The 22,994-nt window shown below is 54.1% G+C and overlaps 1 protein-coding gene across 1 annotated transcript; it reads right to left on the bottom strand.

Annotated features, from left to right (window-relative positions):
• Positions 1-1,847: 1,847 nt before the first annotated feature.
• LOC112830851 (cadherin-related family member 1) lies at positions 1,848-21,975 on the bottom strand. The gene is made up of 17 exons (XM_073890388.1): positions 21,903-21,975; positions 21,183-21,329; positions 20,042-20,187; positions 18,981-19,031; positions 17,735-17,824; positions 16,450-16,536; positions 15,201-15,317; positions 13,999-14,142; positions 12,165-12,243; positions 10,607-10,707; positions 7,850-8,053; positions 7,200-7,352; positions 5,521-5,685; positions 4,959-5,026; positions 4,202-4,430; positions 3,251-3,508; positions 1,848-2,607 (listed from the first exon to the last, which is right to left on the bottom strand). The coding sequence occupies exons 1-17, from the start codon at positions 21,955-21,957 to the stop codon at positions 2,071-2,073; spliced, it is 2,631 nt and encodes an 876-aa protein (XP_073746489.1). The 5' UTR covers positions 21,958-21,975; the 3' UTR covers positions 1,848-2,070.
• Positions 21,976-22,994: the final 1,019 nt, after the last annotated feature.

Raw genomic sequence — 22,994 nt, 5'->3', positions numbered from 1 at the left:
CAGGATCAGACAGACAAGCCCTGCAAATATTACCATGAGAGGTATACGTGTGGCCATTTAGACAAAATTTTGCAGTCTCTCATGGAATCAGATCTGGGAGTTAGGGGATGAATCCACCCACCGAAGGAGCCAGGAGACAGGCTGAACATGGCTGTCAGGGAGACTGGTCCCTATGAGTCAGCTAACGCACATGGAAGCAGGGGGCAGGAGGTCAGCTTGGCCCTTCCTTAGCAGATTTTATTGACCGTTTACAAAAGAGGTTGATCACAGGCAAATTGGAAGGATGCCATATTCCCCGTGCAGGGCAAACATGGTCCAGCACAGTCCTCTCCTGAAATATATGCTGCAAAATGCCTCTTTGATCAGGCTGGGCTCCCAGCTTGTTGGATTTCATCTCTTAATACACTCTGGGGTGGGGACTGCAGAAACCCCAGCAATGAGCTTACACACTGGCACATCTGAGTAACACCTCAAAACACAGGCTCAGAAATCAAGAAAACCACATGTGCATCTAATTGGTTTAAATAAAATCACTGATGACACTCTAGAGCGATTACTAGGGGAGCAAGATGTGAAGAACCCTCTCCCTGTACACATCTAGATTCCTCATAAAGCAGTTTTCCTGAAAGTCGGGCAGAACTTCTTTGCACTAAACATAGAGGCCTGTGTGTGTTGTCTCCTGGGGCAGGTTGTCACAAGCTGATGAGGTGTGCTTGGCCAGGGGCAAGCATCGAGAAGCCAGGAGCCCTCAGACCAGGTCTCTGCTACCAACCTGCTGTGTCGCCTCTAGGAGTTACTCCTCCTTTGGAAACCCGTTTGTCATCTTGGCAAAACAGAGACTTCGGCTGGATGTGCTGCCCAGCTCTGGTCCTCTCTGATGGTGGCTGGCCAGGGCTGCGTGGAGCATGTGGTAGGTGAGAACAGGATGGGAGGAGCCTCAGTCAAGGGCAATGACATCATCCAGCTCTGGCTGCCACAGATCGGGGCGGCACTCAAACCCAGCACAGGCCCTCCTGGGGGTGCTTGGCAGAATAGCCTGAAAGGCTCCTAATACTTTCTGGAAGAGTTTCACCCCAGAGGATTGGCCTGCAGAAAAATACTCTGCATTTGTGCTGCTTTGCACTTGGTTAAAGCCCTTGTTGCCACATATTTATTTCAGTCTTCACCTTGGACCTGAGTGAGGCAGTGAGAACCGACTTCATTTTCACAGGTGAGGAAGTGAGTGATCAGGGAATTTAAATGGCTTTCCCAAGGTTATACCACATGAGCAGGATAAAAACAGATCTCTCCAAAATTCAGCCCTGCACTGTCTCCTCAAGGACTCCTGATGGGGCAGCACCTTAGGGTGGGGCTTGTGGCTCTTCGGGATGTCTCTAGGACTCCTGCATGGCTCCAGTTTGGACATTTCTGGGCCCGCCTGGGACAGCCCTGGCTGGGGTCATTTCATACCTCTGTGCCCCTGGTCCCATGCGGATATAGCAGGGGCCCACGGTCTCTGCCCAGACACCATCCTCCATCTTTCCAATGGCTTTGAGGAACAGCCCCACAGTTGGCGTGAGTTTTCAGGGCATCACTGCCCGGCCCTGATGCATTTGCTCTCCTACAGCCTGCAAGGGTCACTGACCACAACCTTAGCCAGGGCTGAACCTCCTTTTCCTATTCCTGCTCTTAATGGGAGGCTTCAGGATCCAGGTTCTGGTTGGCCTTGCCACATGCAGCCAGGGCCCTGATCCTCCACTGAGGATGCTGAGGCTGCAGGAGGACCTGAGGGACTCGACGAGGTCTGAGGTTGGTGAGTAGAAGACACCCAGAGCTGGCTCTTTGTTGATTTCCAGCCTCTGGGGAATGGGGAGCATCATAACTGTGCCAATAATCTGGGTGATGAGGAAGCATTTGCAAGTTGCAGCCCATAAATAGAGAAATCCCTCATCCAAGGCATGTCCAGAACCGTGGATATGGGGCTTACATCATGGTACAAAACAGAGGTGACCCTAAGGAGCGGGTGGTGGGGAGCATGGTCCAAGTAGTAGGACAATTGGGCTGGGGAAATGAGGGTCCACAGGACACATGCTAAAAGTAAGCCTTATTACCTACACCCTTCTTCTCAAACTTCTGCCTGAGCTCAGAGACCAGAGCTGATTGGATGGGGCTTCCCACCTTGGGTTTTGGTGACTGTTGGGGTTGCTGAGGGGTGAGTGAGCCAGAGACTGTAGGCACAGTCCAGGGGGCCGTGCCCATCTTGGGTGCCACTGTGGGTGGTGGAGGGGGAGCTGGGGCTTTGGGGGGCAGTGTGCTTCCTAGGCTGTTGTTGTTGCAGTTCTCATTGGAAGGATCCTCTCTGAGCACAAACTTGGCGGCAGCCTTGGTCCTTCTGAACTTGAGCCATTCGATGCGGACGGCACGGGGAGCAGGGCTGGGCCGCTTGCGGAGCACTCGCCGCACAGGCAGGACCTTGTTGGACTTCTTATTACGCCAGAAGGTGGCGGTGGAGATGAAGACAGTTATGGCCACAATGATGGCCATGATGCCAGCCAGGACACCCACAGCCTTCATGGGGTTGTCTTTAGTCTGCATCAGGAAGGTGGCCATGGGGCTTCGGGACAGCATCTGGAAGAGAGAGCCACGCCCTTGCATTCTGCGGCTTCTGTCCAGTCCTTGGAGTTGCTCCCTGAAGCCTGATGGTTTAAAAACCATCTTTCTGGGGTCAGGCATCCCTGGAGAATCCGACTAGCACTATGGGCTTCAGTCCAGAAAAAATGCACACAGAGAAAACGTGATGCATGCAGCTCTCCAGAAAAATATACACCGAGAGAGGATAATGCAAACAACCTTTTTCAGATTAAGAACTCCTGCATTAGCTGGACTCTTTTCTTGGGAGATTAGGGTATTGCTTACCTTTGGTTAGGGAAGGGCTCGCCTGCCCAAATGTATCAGGAGCTCCCTTAAGTCATGATTTTCTGCCAGATACTGAGCTGAGAACTACACATCATGATTTTACTTCTGCCTTTTAACACGCATGTGAAGGAACCTTCACTATTCCCAATTTACAGGAAAGGAAGTGTTAAAAGGTGTTGAAACAAGGATTTCTGCCTGATTCTAAAGCCTGTGTGTCTGATGGCACAGGCAGGCTTTGCTAGCACTGAGTGTCTTTTGGAGGAAGACTGGAGATGGTCTTTCTTCCTCTGATCACACTGCAGCAAGGCCTGAGCTGGTCCTCCGACCCTCTTCCCAACACAGACTTGGTACCCACCTCAGTGTCTGTGATGTCAATCTTGAGTAAGGCCGTGGTGCTGAAGGATGGGGAGCCACGGTCCTTGGCCTGCACTTCTAGGGACCATGTGAAGTCCCCGCCAGGCGTAATGTTGTGCAGGGCATCGAGGGAGCGGATGGAGTTCTTAAGCCGGATCTCCCCCGTGTGCGCATCGATGTCGAACACGTTGGCTGGCTCTGCATGGGTGATGGAATAGTCCACCAGGTTGTTGGGCTCCTCTGCGTCCTGGTCCGTGGCCTGAGTGTGGGGAGGGTCAGACAGAGCTGGGCTTCACGGATGACACTTGTATACCCTGGCTAAACCAATAACTCGTATGTGGCTTGCTGGGTTGATGGGAAAATGGTCCTAAGCCCTACTTGGAGTGAACTGGAGTTGGGAGAAGAATTGAATGAGCCAGGGTCCGTGCCAGGCCCCCTACGTGTGTTACACCATTCCATCCTCAGAACAAGTCTGGGCAGTAAGTATTAAACAAAAGCTAAGTAACTTGTCTAAGGATGGATACAGAGAAGGAGGGGAGCTGGGATTCAAAGTCAAGTGTGGTGGGTTTCAGAGTTCATTCTTCTTCCACGTCGGGAAGACAGTGTTGCATAGCACTGCTTTGAAAGCCGGCCAACCAGCTGTGTGAACAAAGGCAAGCCACTTAAACTCCCCGAGCCTCGTTTCTTTTGTAAAGTGGCAATAATATCTTCTCTCTTAGAGGTTATTTCTGGGTTGAGGTGAGCATGGGGCTATATAATGTACCTTAAAAAGGCGAAAGATTTATACGATATGAAGAGAAACCAGAGTATATATATATAATGTACCTTAAAAACCCCTGCTCATTGTGGGAAGCCAATAAATTTTATTTTGAAATAAATTCTTATGCCACAGTGCCTCTTGCAGCAGCCAGAACAAGGCTTTCAGGGAAGCTTCATTGTTTTCAAAGCTCACCTCAATTTTCACTGGGGTCCCCAGCACCATTGTCTTCTCCTGGATACTCTTTCCAAACTGAGGGTAGTGGTCATTGACATCCAGGAGAGTGACGAACACCTCAGCCAGGCTGTATTTGCCCTCCATGTCCTCTGCCTTCACGTAGAAGTTGTACCTGGCCGTGGCCTCAGCGTCCAGGCTGGCCCAGGGCTGGGTGTAGATGATCCCGGTGGATGGGTGGATCAGGAAGCTGCCAGGCATAGGGAGCTCAGGCTTGGGTGTGCACAAGCACAGGAGTGTGCATAGAGGCATGAGTGCGCGCGCACGCATGCGCGTGCGCAGGCGCGCGCGCACACACACACACACACACACACACACACACCTGCAGGAGTGACCTACCTCCAAAGCATTATGCAGCTTCTCCAAAGTGGCCCACCTGATCCTCTCCCTGACCCTGCAGTCTGACTGTGGGAGGCAGGCCCATCCATCTACTCATCCACATATTAACCTTGAACTTAGCTGGGCTCAGACTCACCCTCTCCACCCAGGGCCTGCCCCTCCCTAGCTCAAGGCCATGACCGTGACCCTTCTTCTCTCAGATCCCAGAACCTTTGCCTCGGGCTCTCTGCTTCCCTTTCCCTCCTTGGGCTTGCGCTTATTTTTCCAATCAAGGTCCTATCCTTTCCAGGTCCCTCCTGCCTTCCGCCCAGATCCCCTCTGCCCCCTGCCTCCCAAATCCCTTGTCCGAGGCCCTGTTCAGGATTCTGGATTTACTTACGGGTCTGCCCCGGACCCATAGATGGAGTATTTGACTTCGCCCCATGGACCTGTGTCTGGATCTACGGCCTGGAAGAGAGAAAGGTCCTAGAGGTCCCTGCCCTTTGTCGGGGCATGTTGGCAGCTCATGTGTCTGAGGGCTGCTTTCCATGGCAATACAAGGGGATTTGGGGTTACCCAACTGGGGAGAAACTTATCTAAAGGACTGCTCTAGAGCCCTAGTTTTCTATCCGGGAGGTCTCAACTGTTGGAGGAACCAAAAGGTTTAGATCTGGAAGGCATGTATCCTTCCTTCATAAATGACGAAGGAAAAGATGGGTCCTGTGCCCTGACTTCAGGGTTTATGCCTATGTCCTCCTTAGAGTCCTGAGAAGTACTGTTACCCCATTGTACAGAAGAAGAAACTGAGCCTCAGAGAGTTCAGGTAGCTTGTCTAAGGACACAGTTAATGAGTTTGGGCTTTGCGATTCAAACAGGAACCCTGGTTTGTCTGATTTCATCAGGCCCCCTTCAGTGGGGGCTCCTAACCCCAGCCCCAGTCCCCGTGCGAATTCCCAACACACTGTGACAGCCACCACGTTGGAGCCCCCTGGCGCATTCTCAGGGATCCTGGCAATGTAGTAGTGGGAGGTAAACTTGGGGACATTGTCGTTGGTGTCCAGGAGCTGGATCACAACATCTGCTGTGGAGCTGAACTTCTCTGGAGTGTTCACTTCAATGGCCAGTAGCTGGGGAAAGAAAGAAAATAAGGGCTTGTCTGGGCGGGGGTCACCAAGCAGAAAGCCTTCCCACTTCTGTCTTAGCAGGGTCCAGCACCAGCCTGCCTTGCTCTGCCTTTACTCTCAGTCTCCAGCCTGCGATGCCTGGCACCACCTGCAGGGGGGCATCTCTAAGGCCCACTGTCTTGAAAGGCCTGCTTTCTTGCGGTTCTTACAGTTGTATTTGGGCCAATTTCTTTTATCCCATTGATTTGCATATTCCTTTTTAGTTTCAATTTCAAAAATTATTTTGTTATATAGTATAATTTAATATTTGTTAGGGAAGTTCCTGTCTCATATTCTTTCTTTCTCTTTTCCTGACTATTCTTATAGGTTTATTTCTTCAACTACAAAAACCAGTGTAATTACGTTAAACTCCCTCCACCTCACCAAAGGAAATTCCAGGTAAGACTTAGTTGAAATGATATTGGATTCTTTATTCACTTGATAAGAATTTGCATTTTTTAAACAAGGGGCGCCTTTATATTTCTTGCTTTCTTTATATCTCTTTGTTAAATTCTTGTGCTTTTTGTTATTTAGAGGCTGCATATTTCTTATTATCCTCATTCCTAGGAACTTTATCTCTTAGTTATTATGAAAGAGGATCTTTTATTCCATTATTCTCTTTGCTATTTTTCATATGTAGGAACACTCTCAAATTTTGTATATTAAGTTTGTAATCAATCATGTTAGCAACTTTGCTGTGTTTATTTTTCCAGCATTTCTTAGATTTGTCTAAGCAAACAATAACACCACCTACAAATAATGATAATTTTGTCTCTTCCTTTCTAATGTTCATACCTCTTATTTCCTTTCTTTATCTGAGGAATAACATTACTCCAGGAATAGTGCTAAAGAATGTGATAGCAGGCATCCACAATTTGTTCCTGACTTCATAGGAGGCTTTTAGAATTGCGCTTTTAAGCATGATGTTCGCTGTAATGGTATGTATATATAATTATAAATAATTATAACCATTAAAATAATATCAATGAGGTATGTTTTTCCTTTTTATTAATATATAGTATTTATGTTTATACGTAATAGTCATTATTTACATATGTTCATAATTTTAAACAATCACAGATACAAAGGAGTATTTTTTTTCATCTTCTGCTAAAGTTTTTACCAGAATCGATGACAGATGTCAAATGCATGTGAGAAATATGTCTATCTTGATAATCAGATAGTATTTCTGTCTCAATCTATTAACATGGCACCTTGAATGCCTTTGCTTTCCTGGGACAGTCATGATTTAGGACCGGGGCTCAGTGAGGCTGTGTGAGCAGTGAGAGCAGGCTCTTGTACCCTCCCCTCTTCCCACCTCCCACTCATGCTCCCCAGTCAGCCGGAGGGGCAGAGAAACTGAGAGGAATAAAGGAGGGGCAGGAGGTGACAGGGACCCCTCAGGAATGAATCCAGGAGCTGCTATGAGCTCCTAGGACCCCCCCCCCCAATTCAGGGTGGTGCAAAGCATCACCTACCTTAAAGGTTAGCACTTTGAACTTTTCAAAGTCAATGGCAGCTGAGTTCTCCACAATGATGGTGACTTGGGCTTCATTCAGGACTGTCAGTGGGACCACTCGGAAGATGCCCCCAGGTCCCACCAGCCGCAGGTTGAATTTGGCATTGGCTCCCTGGGTGACAGAGTTTGGAGGAAGGCAACGGGGAAGATGAACGAGAACAGAAACTCATTAGATAGTCATGCTAAGCGAGGAGGGTTCCTATGCCCTTAACCCTGGCAGGTGAGTATTATTCTTTCTTTCTGTCGGCCAGGCCATCGAGAATCAGGAAGATTTAGCAGGCTATGGAGACTAAGCCAGGTAACAAACACTTACAGCCTAGCCCTCTGCTGGGCAGAGGAGGTGATGGGAAGTGGTCACAACACCCCTCTGGAGGATCAAATTCAGAGGGGCTTTTGTTTGGCTGGCTTTACTTTTTAATTGATTGTGAATGTCATTAGGCTAAGCAGAGAGTCTTTGGTTAGCTACTCTCCCCCATCTCTCTCTCTCGGTTACACTCTCTTGTTTCATTCATTTTGTGACCCGCCAGGCCCCTGGCACATAAGCAGTGAAGGCTGATGAGCTCTCGGCTCAGGACCCTTGGAAGACAGGTGGAGGGCAGGACCACACACCTGGTCTGAGTCGTTGACGGTGATCTTAAGGCCCTGCAGGATCTCTCCCTGAGGTGGGTGCTCATACATGGACAGCTCAAATCTGTTCTGGGGTCCACTCTCTCCATAGAATGTAGGCGGATGGTTGTTGAGGTCCACGATCCTGATGGTGACTGGGACCATGGCCTGGGCAGCTGGGATCCCTGAAGAGCTGACCTCAGTCACCTGGGGTGGGGACAGGTGGCTATTGCTGTGTGGCAGGAGACTCCAAGATGGCCCCACGGATCACCGCCTCGAGGTATTCATCCTCTTGTATAATTTCCTCTCTTTCAGTGGGGCCTGCCCTAGCAACTTACTTCTGATAGCACATGGCAAAGGTGATGAGACATACTTAGTGATTAGACCACGTAGATTGTAACTTCTGTTTTCTAGCAGACTCTTCCCCTTGCTGGCTCTGATGAAATGAGTAGCTATGTTGGAGAGGCTTCATGTCTCAAGGAGCTAATGGTGAACCTCTAGCCAACAGCACACTAGGAACTAAATCCTGCCCATAACCCTGTGAGCCTGGAAGCTGATCTTTCCCCTATCGAGTCTTCAGATGAGAACCCAGGCCCAGTTGACAATTTGATGGCAGCTACATGAGAGACCTTGAACCTGAGGACCCAGCTAAGCTGAGGCTGGAATCCTGACCCACGGCCACTGTGAGATATAAATGTGTACTGTTTTAAGTCACTAAGTTTGTGGGAATGTTACAACAGCCACAGGCAACAATACAGTGCTAGTACCGATCCCATTTCACAGATGAGGCACAGAGGGGTGAAGTAGTCACCTGGGGTCACACAGCTAGTGAGTAGCAGAGCTGGAACAGGAAGAATTCAGGTGTGTCTGATTCCTTAATCAGCACTCTTTCCATCTCCCCACAATGGCCCCTCTTTGCAGCCAGACAGATATGGGTTCAAATCCCAGCTCTGCCACATTCTGTCCAGTGTCCATTTAGCTGTGGGAAGGCTGCAGGGAAGGGGGGCTACAAAGCCGGGGCCGAGAATCCACAGGCTCCATGTGAACCACTCCCTGTGACAGATACCATCAAGGACCTCCCTCCCCTTGTTCCATAAGCATGCTCTGGCCTTACCTATTCTAAAACTCCTGCTCCCCGGACACCACTCCGTCACAGCCTAGCTGCTGTCCTGAAGCCCTTCTCAGAAGCCTACACCCCTATTTTTCCTAATTCCTACTCAGTTCTCAGCCCATCCCCAACTGAGATACTTCACACTAATTTCCATGCTGCATGCAGCACTGTCACCTCCTTCGCCTTCCTGAGTGTCCTCTGCTAATGTGACTTTGCTCTGTGCGGGCTCCTCTCTACCTCCTTGATCTCTCCCGGGTCTGCTTCACCTGCTCCCACCCCTCTCCTCACTCAGCCTCAATGAGCCCACAGCTGTGTCCTCAGCGAGTGCTCCTGTGTCCCCACAGCCATCCTCGGGGTGATCCCATTACCCAAACCCACGCTTCCACAGCCGCCGTATGCTGACACTGTCTCCCCAGGCTCCAAACCTGTATACCCAAACTCTCTGGGCCCGTCCTACCCAGACTGCCTCCTCTCCTGTGCTCCTGATGTCATGGTACCGCCCCAGACGCCCCAGCCCTGTCCCTTCCCTCACCCCGCACAGCCACATTCTGTGGTGTCAGCCTCCTCCATATTTTGCAATTTCTCTGTTTCTACTGTTCCACCTCCCCTCCTCCCCAAGGGCCCTCTTGATTTATCACCTTGACTAATAGCTCTGCCTCCCTGCTTCTCGTCCAGTTCCCTCCAAACTCAAGTTGGGACATGCGTTCTCAAACCCTAGGCTGGGACTGGTGCACAGAATCACTTGGGAGCTCAGAATGTGCAGAGTCCTGGGTTTCTCCCAGACACACTAACTTCCTGTCGCCAGGACCAGGTCCCGGAAATCTTTGTTTGCCAAACTCTTTAAATCTGAGAACCCTCCCTGCCCCCTTCCCCGCCAGTCTAAAGCACACAGAATGAGTTTTTTAACAAGACTCTAATCATGTTCAAAACCCTTCAATGGCTCTTTACTGCTCTTGGGCAGGACCAGCTACATAATTTGCAGACCCAGTGAAAAATGAAAATATTTTTTAACAAAAAATTTGTTAAAAATTGTTTTAAAATCTTGTTAAAAAATTATCAAGAATTTCAAGACAGCAAGAGCAGAGCATTATGCCCAGCATGGGACCCTTCTAATGGTGATGCCTGTGTAATTACATAGACCACATGCCCATAAAACTGTCCCTGTTCCAGGAAAAAAAAACTATATCTCATATTCAGGGCTTTCACTCCTCTGGCCCCAGCCTAGATCCAACCATTTCTCTGTCTACACACTGCCTGTGGACCCTTTGCTCTAGCCCCATGATTCCTTGCTGTTACCCTAGTACATCAATGTGCTCTCCCCTCCAGCCTTGGCTCATGGGGCTTTCCTAGCCCACGCTGCCTCCAGTCCGCCCTCACCCCCACCACCAATCTCCACCTGCTGGGTCCTACCCATGTTCAAGACCTTGCTTCTTCAGTCCTACCTCCTTGTGAATTCACATCTCCCCTTGCCAGGGGCTTTGTGTGCGTCTGCTGCAGGATTCACACAGGCTATGTGAGGCAGGTGCTCTTTGGAGCAACATCTAGCTCCCTCCCTGGGTGGAAGGTGGGTGGTAGGAGTGGGCTGGGTCTCATCACCTTTGGAATCTCCCAGAGCCGGAGGGTAGGAAGGAAAGCCAAGCTAGAGGTACCTGTACATGCAGCTCATACACCTCTCTCCTGAGCTGGGCAGCGCTCTGCATGACAGAGATGACTCCAGACGTCTCATTAATTTCGAAGTCTCCATCACTCCCTGGCAAGGGGGAAAGATGTGCCCTGCAGTTGCACACACAGCCATGGGAGGCGCAGGGGAGCCAGGCCAGGCAGGCGGCCTCATGCTCCTCAGGCATTCCCTCACTGAAGGCTCTATAGAATGTAATTCTATCATCTGGATCTTGCCAATGAGGAAACTGAGTTTCAGAGGGGCTAAGTTATTTGTCTACGATTACACAGCGTGTGTAGAGCCGGGATTTAAACTCACTTCTGACTCTGGCTTTCAGGTTTCATAGAACTGGCTTCTCTTATGTGCCCTGTGTGTGCGATGGCCAAGAAAGAGGGACAAACAGCCACACAGGCAGGGAGAGAAGGAGGGGGAGAGAGAGGCGAGAAAGGGAGGGAGGGAAGAAAGAGGCAGAGGCTGCAGGAGGAGGAACAGAAGAGGGAGAGGAGAGAAGAGATGGGGATGGTGGGTGCTGGGTAATTGTGGGAAGGCTGCAGAGGTGGAGGGGTGGGGATGGGGAGCCGTCAAGGGGGGGTCTGTGTGCCTGCGGAAAGGAGCCTGCTTGTGATGGTGCCACATTCATGCATGCGTGAGCTGCTGGAGGGACAGTGTGCACAAGGCATATCCTAGGGATAGGGCCGGAGAGGCGATGGGGTCTGAATGAGAGCACACAGACGTGAGCACGACTGTGATCAGGCAACCACCCTGTGGGGACTGGCTCCTGGGGGCCACAGAACCCACCCGGGGCCACCGTGACCTGCTCAGTTGCTGCTCAGTTGTGCAAAGAACACAGTCTTGGAGCCAGAAGACTTAGGTTCAAATCCAATGGGAATGTGGGATGGCCCTTTAGCTTCTCTGAGGCTCAGTTTTCTCATCCGTATATAGGGCTAATAGTAGGAAATGTCGTATCATCGTTGCATTTAATTCTTTTAATTCAGCCATATGCTCTAGGCCAGAAGCGTGAAAGAATGAGAGGGGTGCCTACATGGCTCAGTCAGTTAAGCGTCCGACTCCTGGTTTTTGCTCAGGTCATGATCTCAGGGTCACGGGATCGAGCCCCATGCCGGGCTCTGTGCTGGGTGTGGAGCCTGCTTAGGATTCTCTCTCTCCCTCTCCCTCTGCCCCTACCCTCCCCCCAAAAAAGTAATGAGAAAAAAAAAACCAGTAACTTTAAAAAGTGTAAGACACATTGCCACCCCCTCTTGTTAACTGGTGTGTGCCCAGGGTGAAGCGACATGAGTCGGTGCCCCCACTCCATGCTTGTCTCCCTGTTGCTAGACATAGTGACAAGCAGGAGCCAGAGCACATGCCCAAGAAGACTTGTCACCTCCTGGAGGGGCCCAGCACCCCCCCCAATACATCTTGTACTTCTGGCTTTACCAATGAGGAAACGGGGACCCAGAGAGGTCTGGGCAGGTCACTCTGGTCACCCAGCAAGGAGGAGCTTTAGCCCAGCGATGGGCCTGTCCCCAAAGTTGCCCCAGACTCACCATTCAAGAGGCTGTAGAGAATCGGGTTGGGTTTGCCTCGATCTCCATCCATGGCAACCACCATCAGTACCTCCGAGCCCTTCGGGGGGACAGAAGCAGCTGCCTGAGGCCAGTGGGTGATGCTGGGGCTCTCCCTTCCCCAGATACTTGCCCCCATCAGAGGGGAGGTGCCACTGCCACCCAAGAAAAGGGCCAGGCCTCTGTGTGGCCCCACACCTGCTCTACAGGGAGACCGGAGCACCCACTGGCTCCCAGGGCTGGAGGGACAGCCTGAGCCCGGCTTCTCCCCACCACATCGGTTCACACATGGCCGCCCAGGGACACTCAGGCCCCCCCAAGTGGGCCTCCCCCTCACACCCCTCCTTTCCCACACACCACACTCAGCTCTGGCCTCCGCTGTCTGGCCCCCAACAAACCTCACCCTCACTGCCTCATCCACCTTTTGCCTTCAGAGGTACAGGGAGGGAGTCAGAGACAGGTGGGAGAGGGGCTGGGCACAGAGGGGTCCAGTGTGAAGTCCAGGAACGAGGATGTTTTCCTGGGGCCTCCGGCTGGGGTGCTGTTCGAAGGGTTTGGGCAGGGATGGCACAACTGACAAGCCTGCTCCACGTCAGCCTGCCCGTGCCCTCCTAAGCCCCCTACTAGGGCGCTTCTCCTCGGCTTATCCACACTCGTGGCTGCTTCCTGTCTGTCCAAGTGCTGCCTGCTCTCCTTCAGCAACGCTTTCCACTCTTAGCTCCTGGCAGGACAGCTGGCCTCCCCCGAGCCCTGCCTTCGGCCCCCACCAGAGGAGCCCGCCATTTCTCCCTCACTCTGTGCTCATCTCTACCTCTCAGCCATCAGCTTCTGGAGAAGCAGTATCATAGCTTGGGCCCAGCATGTAAGCGGTCCTCAGTAAGTGCTTTCATTATCTCATCAAGTCTAGAATCATCAGACTCAGGGAAAGGAAAATTGATAATGCAATTCAGTTCCACAGAGTCCTTGAGCCGTGGCTGTGTGAAGTCTGCTTCCAGCCTGGTCTCGGCCTCCGGGGAGCTCAAGGTCTGCCCGAGGTGAGGGGGCATGTAAATACGTGGGTGCACCCCAAGGAGGGGTGTGCATAGCGTGGGAACGGAGAAGAGCGCTCCCATCTCAACCAAAGATGTCAAGGAAAACAGTGCCTGGGCTGGCCTGACAAGGGCAAGGAGCGTCAGGCCCGCGGGACGGTCTCAGGCAAAGGCTAAGGACACAGTGGGGACATGGGCTGGGTGCTTGGAGGCTGGTGAGGACTCAGGGGTGGAGGGGAGGCCGGGCCTTAGATGCCAGTCCTAGGGATAGGACCTTCCCTGAGAGGCCTGAAGACAAGCATAGTCACCACAACACCAGAGGCAAAGACTGCACTGAGGGGGAGGAAGCTGAGGCCATCCTTGGAACTGGGCCTGCGGGACAACTACTGGTCTGAGCAACCCCAGGCTATGAGCTTGGAGCTGGGGAGGCGTAAAGGAACCTCACCCTCTTCGTCCACACAAGGTGTAGAAAAAGCCCCACCCCACCCAAAAGCAATGGACCACCTTCCAGCCTCTCTTCTCAGCCCTTTTGAGGGGCAGAACACTGGCAGCTGGATGAGAGTAAGTCTGAATGAGTGAAGAAATGCCTGTCACAGTCTTGGCGCCCAGCAGGTGCTCCACACCCCAGGACCTGCTTCTTCTCCCTTACACTCCCACTGGCAAAAGGACAAGCTCATGCACTGAGCCTGAGCCAGCCATGTGATGAGGGTGACCCAGGGCCAAGCCACAGGGGATCCCGGGGCCGTGGTGTCTGGAGGGGACGCTGGGCTGAGGGGCCAGCCACCCACCGGAAGGGTGTCCTCATATACATAGCCATAGTAGGGTATGCCCAAGAAGATAGGGGCCATGTCCTGCACGTCCTCCACGTTGACTGTGACCGTGGTGGTGGTGGAGAATACCACGTCAGCCCCTCGCAGCCTCCCTCCGCCATCCTGGAGGAAGAATCAGAGAGTGAAGGGGGGTCGGGCTCTGGGTGGCCCCCGGTGCGATTTGGCTTCTGCCACGTCCTGGCCTTGAGACCAGCTGCCCTCTCTGATTTCTGTTTGGCCCTGTGTCACCTGGAGATCATTTCCGCCTCATAGGGGTTATTTTAATGAGAGGATGCATGGAGGTTTTAGTCAGCTCACTCAAAAGTGTTCCTTTGGAAAAAAAAGAGTGAATTCTCACTCCAGGGAAACCATGGCAGAGGAGGAGGGGGTCAGAACATTCTCCCACCTACCAGGAGCCAAGCCTCAAACACCTCCTGGGAACCTACTAAGAGCACGACCTGGGCCCACGCCTGAGCCTGCGTGATGCAGGTGTGTGCCCAGCGAGCCCGGCCCCCGTGGCTTATCGGGCAGGGGCTACAGGCCGCAGGGGGCTGGCCTGTGGCCAATATGTGACCAGCGAGGGCCTTTCTTTTCCTGGAAAAGAGAATGTTGGGCCCAGAGGGACAGCTGGGGTTTCCCGCCCTCAGGGGACAGAGCGGCCACCTTGGCTGAGCACCTGCTGACTTGCAGATCCCATACGACGCACTTTAGAAGTCTGAGGAACTCAGCTCAGCCTCACAGGTGGGCAGATAAGGAAGCCAAGGATCACAGAGAGGAACAGGTGAGGTGAGCAAGCCCAGGCAGAGACAGGGAGGTGCCCAGAGGCCAGGCTGTGGGGGATGTGAGGGAGCATGGGTCTCTAGGCCATGGCCGCCTGGTCCTCCGAAGGGGAAGCTGGCCTGTCAGTCCTCATGGGGCGTACACCCTCTTCCAGGAGGGAATATGCCCTCTCCAGCCCACGCACTCCAGCGTCCCTGGAGACTATGTCCATGTCCTGGCAGGGTCCACATCAACAGAGGTTCTGATCAGCTGCACCCCCACCCCCACTGCCATCACACCTTCAGCCCTCCAAAGCGCCCCCACTCCCTTACAGAACCGAACTCTGTTCCAGCCGCAGGGCAGCTTCCCTTGACAAAGGCTGAAGAAAGATCAGATGCTCCGCCTTCCTCCCTCTCTGTTACCTTGGCAACCACGGTGACAAAATGGGCCCGGGCCTTCTCGTAGTCCAGCGTGGCCCCAGCCCGGAGGCGCAGCACGCCACTGTGGCGGTCCAGGGCAAATCTGGTGGCTTGCACATTCTGTAAGAGTGAGGGGCAGGCTGGTCCTCGGAGGGGGACCCAGGCCAGACCAGGAAAGGCCGCTTTGCTTACTGACAGGGGGTCTTCACCGTCCTTTGTCGCAGGAACCCTGGCCCTCGGGTCCCCCTCCCATCCCTCAGCGTGCTCCCGGCAGGGCCCCGGCTTCTTGCTGCCCAGCTTCCAGCTCAGCTCTGGCCTGGACTTTCTAGCAGGTAGACTTAGCAGCAGAGAGGCAGTGGGGGCTCAGAAGCCACAGTGGTGGAGACAGCCTTCAGGATCTTCCCACCCCAGCAAGTAAGGGACTACGGGCCAGTCACAGGCAGCTTGGGGGGTGGTGGAGGGTGGGTGGGGACAGGGGGTGACCCTCAAGCTGGAAAAGGGGTTACTGTGCGTCACGAGCTGTTGTGGAGCTTTACGTGTATTTAATCCCCAGAAGAACCCATGAGGATGGGCTTGTGCCTTTCCCGTTCGGCACGTGAGGAAGGAGAGTTGGGAGAGCTAGATGAGGGGCTGAAGGCCCCACGAGGAGGTGGCGGAATCTTTCCAGTACAGGTGGAGCCCAGGGATTTCTCCAGAACCCCTGTTGTCAGCCACCAGGCGGTACTGCCTTGACAGTTGTGAGAGCCTGGGACTAAGCTCGGAGGGCTGAGGAGCAGCCACGGGGGCGCAGCTGTGAGAGGCACGGCGGGTTCCTGAGGAGCCCAGAGAGGAGGACGAGGTGCGGGCAGGGGGTCTCTGCCTTTGACGGGGTTGGGGCGCGTGTGTCACTGCTCTGTTCCTCCTGACAGATCCCCCTCTGCCCTTTCTCCTCTCCACAATTCTAGGCCCAGGGAAGTTTTTCCACCCTGTGTGGGTGCAATGCGCCCAGCCCTCTCCTGGGGAAGGGGTTTCGGGGGAGAGAGTTGAGGGTCCTGGAGACCCAGGGAGAAGGTGGCAGGGAACCGAGAGGGAGCCAGGGTGGGCCGGTCAAGGGAAGACGGCTTCCACCCACGCTCCTCTCATGTCCCGGTGGAGCTGAAGTGACGTCTTTCACAATCTTCGGGAATAGTGGAGGCTGACTCAGGGCCTTGGTGATGGAGGTGGTGGCCCTCCAGGTGTCCCCTCTAGCCCAGGTCTCTGGTAGGGACCTTACCTGCAAGAAGTAGGTGACAGCCCCTCCAGAGCCTGCGTCCTTGTCCACTGCATGCACCTTAATGATGCTGCTCCCAGCAGGTATGTCCTGAGAGGTCACAGCCATAGTGGGGGGTGGGGTCAGGCCCAGGGCAGTGACACAATGCTCAGGGGACTGGGGGTAAGGGAGCCATAGAGAGGTGGAGCCAGGGAGTGAAGGGCTAAAAAGAGGTGAAAAGGTGATGATTAACCAGGGAGCACCCCACTGGGGAGAGGCAGCCGTGGAGGAGACGTGCCAAAGTCACAGTGGGTTCAGGGAAGAAGGAAAGGGGAAAGAAAGGGACAAACGGACATCCTCCATCCTCCAAAACGAAGACTCCAAATAGACAAAGGGTTTAAATATGAAATGGAGAAATGGTTAATAGACACATTCCACATAACCAGGGATCACGTACATACCATTCAGAGCCAAAATGAAGTATATTTCTCCTACTCAATCAGCAAACATTAAAAAATTCGAGACTCCCCAATGTTGGTCAGGGATGGGGAGACAAAGCCCCTCCCACATCCTAGGGGAGAGAGCCAGCAAGGGCTACTAAGGCAGCTCATGCTCTCAGCCTTGTCATTTCACATCTTGGACCAGATCTTAAGGAAATCATTCTAATTAGCTATATGGAGGTTTTATGTTAATGTTCAGAATTTTACGTTTCTTATGACAGCAAAAATGTAAAGCATCTTAAATGTCCAAATGTAGAGGACTAGTTCAGTCAATGATGGAATATGCACTAAATGGAAGCTATTAAAATGACAGTTACCTAAACTTTACAATCACTGAGGAAATGCTTATGTTGTAAATTAAGCGAAAAACAGCATACAGAAAGCGTATGTTTAGTATCATCACAGTTATGCAAATAAAACAAACAAAATGAATCCAGTAATCCCACAATGACTCAAAAGAACAGCACCAAAATTTGACAATGTTGTCTCAAGCTGGAGGGATGGAGGGTGATTTTTGAAACTCGTTTTTTTGCTACTCTTCTATATATTTCACATTTCCACCATAAACATACATTATGGTTTTAAATGGAAAACGGTAAATGGACACCCCTGTGGATAAAAATGGATGTGTGAGGGGATGGCGGCAGAGGTGAGGGGAGGACATGAAGGGGAGGGCCCCCCGGAGGGCAGTGAGCAGGTGCTCTTCACGCTGGGGCCGGCCTCCTGGGGCAGGTCACAGGGCAGCCCAGAGGGTCGGGAGGGCGTCAGGGCGGGAAGGCACGGGCTCCACCTCGGGGCCTCTTGCTTACCTCGGGAACCTGGGCCACATAGGGCTCCTGGATGAAACTGGGGGCCTCATCATTGGCATCCGTCACCAGGATCGTGACTTTTTCTGCCACCTGAGAAGGGGCAAAGCGGACAGGAGCTGGGGCAGTGAGACTTTCTGGGCAATACAGGCACAGTGGCCTCTAATACCCCAGGTGTATGTCTCTGCCTGGTGTCTCTCCTTCTTCATCCCTTCCTTCCCTCCTTCCTTCCTCCTTTTATTCATTCATGCAACAAACACTATGAAGCAACCACTTGGTGCCAAGCACTGTGGTCCGCCCCAGAGACAGAACACACGATCTGATGGTGTGTGTTTTGCAGAATGGGATGGTGGAACAAATCCTCATATAAAAGAAAGGTGGTGATCTCATGCAGGGTGCTAACAGTGGCATGCCAGGCACTGTGGGCAGGGCCCCTGTGCTATATGACTCTGGGGGCACTATGGCCTAGGTAAATGCACCCCTTAGGTTTGTGGGTACATGGTTTAGGAGGCTGTCTCCAGAGGCCCCGAGAAGAGGCATCTAGCCCAGCCAGTGGTTGGGACAGCAGGGAGGCTTCACAGAGGAGTGAGATTTAAGCTCTGCAGGAGTTTGTCAGGAGAGAGGGAAAGAGGTGGAAAGGTATGCCAGGAAGAAGGAACAGCACATGCAAAGGCAAAGAGGAGTGATATGTGTGGCGAGTTCAGAGGACATAAGCAGATCTGGGGCTAGATGGTTGGGAGGGTGAATATGGGAGAGAAGGTGGGCAAGGCAGATAGTGACGAATGCGGAGGCCCTGAGTGCCGAACTAGGGCTTGGACTACATCCCGAGGGCAGTGGGGCCTGCTGTGAGTATTTTCACAGCCGGCTCTGGCCAGGTCTAACGTTTCATGGTGATGGCTCTGGCTGAACTTCAGAGATGGATTGGGGTCAGGTAGCCTGGAAGCTGGGGAACCCTTGAGATCACTCACCCTGGCAAGCAGTGATGAGGGCCGGGCAGAAGTGGTGTCTGTGGGGAAGGAGGTAAAGGGGCAGCCAGGTCTGGGTGACTGGGCAGGAGCTGGTCGGAGGAGGCAGACGGGAAAGCATCCCCACTGCCTCCCCTGGTGCAGCCCTGTCCTGGGGGCATGTTGGAGCAGATCTTCATGGGCCTCGGCTTAGATTTGCCAGAGAGCCCCTAGGACGGAGAAGGAACTGTGGGCAAGCCCAGGGAGTGAGTACTGCCAGGGGGCTGGCTCAGGGGTGCACTTACCAGATTCACGCCATCCGAAATGCTGATGATGGCTTCGATCTCATCCTCCCTCTGTAAAGCATAAGGATTGAGTGAGTGCCTGGGAGTCTGATGGACCTGGGGACCCTGAGGCTGGGGGGGGGGGAGGCTCTCCCTGCCCCCATGGAGCCCACCAGAGCAGACCTGGGCATTTCAAAGGAGCCCCGGTGCAAGGCAGGGTGACCAAAAGCTGCCTCTGGCTGTGCTTGAGACCTTGTCTCAGCCCATCAGAGGGTCTCAGCCCATCAGAGGTTCTCATAAATCCACAGTAGTATTGAGGCACTGAGAGAGAATGTTCCACTGCTAGAATGAGGACAGATGCTAATCTAGTGTGCTGGACGCCCCAGGGAGCTGGGGTTTCCTTTTTTTCTTCCTTCTCCTCATCTCTCCCACACCTCTCTCTGTATTCCACGGTCCAGGTCTGCAGTATCTCAAGCACTCCCTAGCCCATGGTGGGACCTCAGTGAGGAGGGTATTGAGATCAGCAGGCCCCCGGGGTGCCGGGGAGGGGTACACGATGACACTTCCACTTCGGGGTCCCTACAGCAGCCTCTGAGACCCACCTTTCCTTTCTCTACCCTGGCCTGCAGCAGGTGGAGTCGGCCATCGGACCAGAGCTGGAGGTAAGCCCATGGTGGAGGTCCAGTTATGTGGTCCGCGAGGCCCAGCAGCCTGGTGTGGGGTCTCAAAAGAGAAACGTAGCTCAGGCCCTGGCACCCGTAGGTTCAGAAAGGTGCAGAGCGATGGAGGAGTGGAGGTTTACCAAACTCAGACCCACTCTCTAAACCACTCTTTCCCAGGCTGGTTCAGTCAGTAGAACATGCGACTCTTTATCCTGGGGTCATGAGTTCGAGCCCCGTGTTTGATGTAGAGCTTATATTAAAAAAAAAAAAAAAAAAAAAAAAGACTCTTTCTAGCCCTGATCTGCTGTCAGTTTTCTGTGGCTTACAGGACCTCTCCAGGGATGACCTCTAGGGAAACTTCCAGCCCACAGAGGTTTGTCTGCACACCTGGGAGACAGCACTTCCCACACCTCTCCATACCTCTCTGTCCAGCTCTTCAACCAAGGTGACGTTTCCGAAATTGGGGTCAACAGAAAAGACACTTCTAGTGCTGGGGTCAAAGCTGATGTGGTAGGAGACAGGGTCTCCCTCGGGGTCTGTCCCATTTAGAGTATATACATGAGAACCTGGAAGGAGACACAGAAGGGGAGACTAGAATCTGGGACCCAACTTTTCCTAAAAGTGGCATCTGTTCGGGACCAAGGATTCAGCTGTTTATAAGGTGGGTATTCAATCCAGTGCTAAAAGTCCCGCCCCGGAGTGAGCATTGGCTGCAGGCCTCACCCCTGTGGGCTGCTTCCCACCCTCTATCATTATTCTACATAACTGTCGGTGAGATGTTAGTATCAGCCACTGTACGGATTGTAATCCATAATACAGATTATAGAGGAGCTTCAGGTCTGCTGTGCCTAACTCCAGGGCCTCTGTCTAGTATCGATTCCTGTCCCAGGAGCCGAGACTAGGCTTCCCTGGGTATGGGGGATGGGACAAAAGGGAGGCAGCATTAAGGCAGGAGGGGTGACCCATGATGCAGCATTGTGCCCCCATGTCTGGATTGGTTCTTCAGGGACTTCTGAGTAGGTGTGTCTTTTACACTGCTATCCTCTGCTCAGGGGTCCCAACCCAGAGAGAGAGAGAGAGAGAGAGAGAGGGAAGCAGGGAGAATCTCCTCTTTCCCCTTCGCCCTTTCTCACGCATATCCCAGCAAGCTGGAGGTTCTTAGGCCTGTTTAAAGCCTTCGAAGCTCCCAAGCTCCAGGAGGTAAGTATATTTGCTCAAGGTCACAACAGTGAGTAAGGGGCAGTGCTGTGGCCAAGCCTAGGGGTTATCATCACACTGCCAACTGCTACCTGCTGTCTGGGGGTGGCCCTGTCTCTGGGCCCACAGCCGGGTCTCCAGGACTGGCTCGGCTTAAGTCTCCATGACAGCCGTGACCTCCTTTCCTGCAACTGCCCTGGGGAATTCAGAGCACAAACAGGGTGCCCCGGGAGGGCCCACAGCCTGGCACTGGGTGTCTCCATAGGCTCAGAGGAGTCACGGGTTCAGTCCTTGCGTCCAGGGGAATGTGGGCCATCCTCCGGGAAACCAATAGGGGGCCAGGGCCAGGGCCAGGGCTACTCACCTACAGGGGTGTCCTCCGGGAGGCTGAACAGGGCCATGTTTCCGTTGGTGCTGCCCACCCCATTGTCGAAGAAGTGCGGGGCGAAATTGGCCTGGGCTAGGAAGAGAACAGGCAGAAGCACGGACACAGGGTGGGACAGCTTCACACCTGCATGGTCACATGTCTGGTCTTAGTCTGCCCAGGCTGGCAGTCTCCTCCCCAACCCCAGCACACCGACAGACTGGGCTGGGAGCTGCGGAGAGGGTCTCTCCACCACCACCTCCTCCCGCTCAGGCTTGGCTCGGGCTTGTCAGGGGCTTGCACCATCTGGGGCACTTAGAACCCAGGCAGCGGCCAATCTCAACCCACCAATGGACAGACTGGGAACCCCGCGCCCAGAGAGGGACCATGCCCTGGCCAAGGTCACACTGGGAGCTGGGACACCCTCCTCTGCCCCAGCAGCCTTCAGAGCAGCCACCAAACCTCCCACCCTGCTTCTGAAGAAGCCGAGGGCAGCGGGGGTCCTGGCCCCAAATCGGGGGTCTCCAGGGTACCTGCCAAGCCCGGCAGCTGGAAGGATCACCCCACCCCGCCCCGTCCGTCCCCCCCCCCCGCCCCCCGCACGCCCGAGTCCCACAGTGGAAGTGAGCGGACCGGAGCTCTCCCTCGGCCGGCCACCCGGGCAGTGCCGGCACCCGCGCATCGCCCCGACCCGGCGCTCGGGGGCCCGCGGCCACTCACCCAGGCAGAGGCGCAGCAGCCCCAGGGCCAGGGCGGCCCCTGGGCCGCGCCTCATGTCTCCGCGGGCCGAGAGTGTCGCTCGCCGCAGCCCGGCCGGGCGCAGGAGCGCGGAGCATGCCCCGGGCCGCGCGGAGGGCAGAGACGACCCACGGCGGGGGCGGCGGCGGCGGCGGCGGCGGCGGGAGGGGCGCGGGGCGGGGGCGCTGGGTGGCGCGAGGGCGCTAAGCGGATGACACCGCTAGGATCCGCGCGGCTGGAGCGCTCCCGCTGGCCGCCAGATGAGACCAATTAGTGCGCGCGGAGGTGAGGGCACCGGCTCTCAGCCGCGGGAGGCGCCGGGAGGGGTGGTGGCGGCGAACTCCTCTCCCTACCACGCCCCCCTCTGCCCAGGTCTGGAGCGCAGGCGCCGAGGGGTCCCCAGCTCCGCAGCCCGGAGGACCACTGGGGAGGGGGCCCTGAGCAGGGCACTGGAAAATTGGGGCTTCTCGGGGTCTCCAAGTTCTGGTGGGCCTGGGCTTCCCAGGAGGTTTCCCTTTTTATGATCTTCCACTGTGACTTTGAGGGAGTTTGGCAGGGAACAGCCCAGCCTGAGTCTAGAGGGGTCCCTCCCTAGAGGCGGAATGTGCAGAAGGGGGTGGATCCACTGGCGGGGGGGTGGGGTTCCAGGGGTAGTGCCTCTGAAGGCTTGGGGTGGGGGTGAGACAGAGAGGAGGGTTGTTGTAGGGTGAGGAGCAGATGGGGAGCGGTTGTCAGGCCCACCTCACTGGGACCCCAACTCTTTCCTGTCCTGCCCCCCCAGGCCAAGCCAGCTGTCCTAGCGAGTGGGGTAGTTAGCTAGTGTGATCATTAGTGGGGGTCCACATATGTGGTAGGCAGCAGGGGTGGGGGTGTGTGTTCAAGTCACCACTAAGGTGGGAGGCAGAAGTTATCAGGTAGCAGGTTGGTCTCAATCCCCATTGTCACTCCCAGTGTCCAGTGGGTGCCAAGGGAGAAGTAGCAGACCCACTCAAGCCTTGTAAGGAAGGATGAATGGCCTGAAGGCAGAATCAAGCCCCTCCCTGGGACAGACTTGCCAGCAGAGCTGGCCAGCAC

The sequence above is a fragment of the Callorhinus ursinus genome, unplaced genomic scaffold, assembly GCF_003265705.2.
Source record: "Callorhinus ursinus isolate GAN/ISIS: 27379988/994484 unplaced genomic scaffold, GSC_fseal_2.0 scaffold147, whole genome shotgun sequence".
NCBI lineage: Eukaryota > Metazoa > Chordata > Mammalia > Carnivora > Otariidae > Callorhinus > Callorhinus ursinus.
The sequence above is the reverse complement of the archived record's forward strand: the minus strand, read 5'-3'. Positions and strand labels throughout refer to the sequence as shown.

What these genes read in the sequence shown, in the direction of transcription:
- LOC112830851 (XM_073890388.1), bottom strand. Translation starts at nt 21,957, where the DNA reads ATGAGGCGCGGCCCAGGGGCCGCCCTGGCCCTGGGGCTGCTGCGCCTC. An exon ending in TTGAAGAGCTGGACAGAGAG is followed by an intron (nt 19,032 to 20,041) that starts GTATGGAGAGGT and finishes TATGCTTTACAG; the next exon opens with AGGGAGGATGAGATCGAAGC. An exon ending in TTTCGGATGGCGTGAATCTG is followed by an intron (nt 17,825 to 18,980) that starts GTAAGTGCACCC and finishes GCCCCTTCTCAG; the next exon opens with GTGGCAGAAAAAGTCACGAT.